The sequence below is a fragment of the Haplochromis burtoni genome, unplaced genomic scaffold (assembly GCF_018398535.1).
Source record: "Haplochromis burtoni strain Fernald_Lab_line unplaced genomic scaffold, NCSU_Asbu1 Contig_129, whole genome shotgun sequence".
NCBI lineage: Eukaryota > Metazoa > Chordata > Actinopteri > Cichliformes > Cichlidae > Haplochromis > Haplochromis burtoni.
Genome location: NW_024582490.1, coordinates 1,561,654 through 1,562,976, shown reverse-complemented (window position 1 = coordinate 1,562,976; position 1,323 = coordinate 1,561,654). Strand labels below are relative to the sequence as shown.

General features: G+C 34.9%; 2 protein-coding genes across 3 annotated transcripts in view; both read right to left on the bottom strand.

Annotated features, from left to right (window-relative positions):
* The window catches only part of LOC102299903 (neuronal acetylcholine receptor subunit alpha-7), a 53,534-nt gene that overhangs the window by 32,001 nt on the left and 20,210 nt on the right, over nucleotides 1–1,323 (bottom strand). The gene's annotated exons all lie outside the window — the stretch shown is intronic.
* The window catches only part of endou (endonuclease, polyU-specific), a 6,409-nt gene that overhangs the window by 1,521 nt on the left and 3,565 nt on the right, over nucleotides 1–1,323 (bottom strand). The window contains 1 exon segment of the mRNA XM_042224139.1: nucleotides 1–22. This exon segment is cut by the window's left edge and continues 168 nt beyond it. Within this exon segment, the coding sequence (XP_042080073.1) occupies nucleotides 1–22 (22 nt within the window).

The window sequence follows — 1,323 nt, the reverse complement described above, 5'->3', positions numbered from 1 at the left end:
TGACCAAGTCTGAGGCTGAAGCCTTGTTTGAGTCCAGAGAATAAAGTCTCTCAGAGATAGACTTGATCTCTGCATCAGTTACGGTACCACCCGCATCTACAAAATACATGCACATATGTGTGTTACTGGAGACGTCAGAGTACAGATAACAGGAATGTAAATAAGTCACGTTAAAAACAGTATGTGAAATAGTCCAACTTAACTCTGCTTGAGCCAGAGATCACATTTAAACCGCTGTTTAGATCACCACACAAACCATAAAACATCAACTTTCCACAATGAAAGCTGGAGTATCTATATACTCTAGTATTGCTGCTTTCATGTATCAAAATACATCTTCCACCACTGGGTTATACTCAACATAGAGGCAACAGATGCAGTTAGGGAATGAACAAACTGAACCCTTTTAATCTCCGTTCATTATATGGACTAGCCCAACAATGACACCTGCTGGACATATACTAAAAAAAAAAAAAAGCTTTGCCCATGAGTTGCTGACACACAAGCCAATAAAAAGTGTTTAGATTATTGTAGGTAAGAAAAAGTAGCAAAAGCACAATATGGATCTGTGGCACAATATAAAAATACTACATTACAACTATAATACGTCAAAAGAAAGAAATTAAGAAAATTAGTTCTCATTATGCATCTAGATGATAAAAATCTTCATGACTCTGAATGTATTAATTTATAAAAGAAAATTTACTCTAAAATATAAGTGGTCAAAGCACAGTTACATTTAAGTAATTTACATGAAGTTTGTTGTTTAGTCCAGAGGTCCCCAACCTAAAGGCTGGACACGCCAAGATAAATAAAAGGACGCTGAGATAAATTATGAGAGAGGTTCAGATATAAAATTAGCTATTTATTTATTTATCTATGACAGATAATGAATAAAATTAATTAATAAAAGTAACAGAGTACCCACTTTTGGTTGAACTCATCAATTCAAAGAGCCCCACAAATTAAAATCATTTTGAAACACAGCTTTGATCTCAGTTTGTCGCATTAATTTTTTTGCGTGTGTGTGTGTGTGTGTATATATATATATATATATATATTTAGTCATTTTAAACTAAAATCTAACTAGAAACTAAAGCTCCCAAATTAAATGCAATATACAAAATAAGGATAATTGCCTAAAGCTGGAATTAGTGATTCAGCTATGATGTTACTGACATAGAGGACAGATTGAGAAATTCAGATTTTCTCAATCTGTCCTCTATGTCAGAACCCCACAGCCCGCTGTCTTGCTGCTTGCTGGAACTCGTTAGCCGTGTGAAAGCAACCAGGTGTCTGCAACAGAGGGGGTGGTAGTGGAAG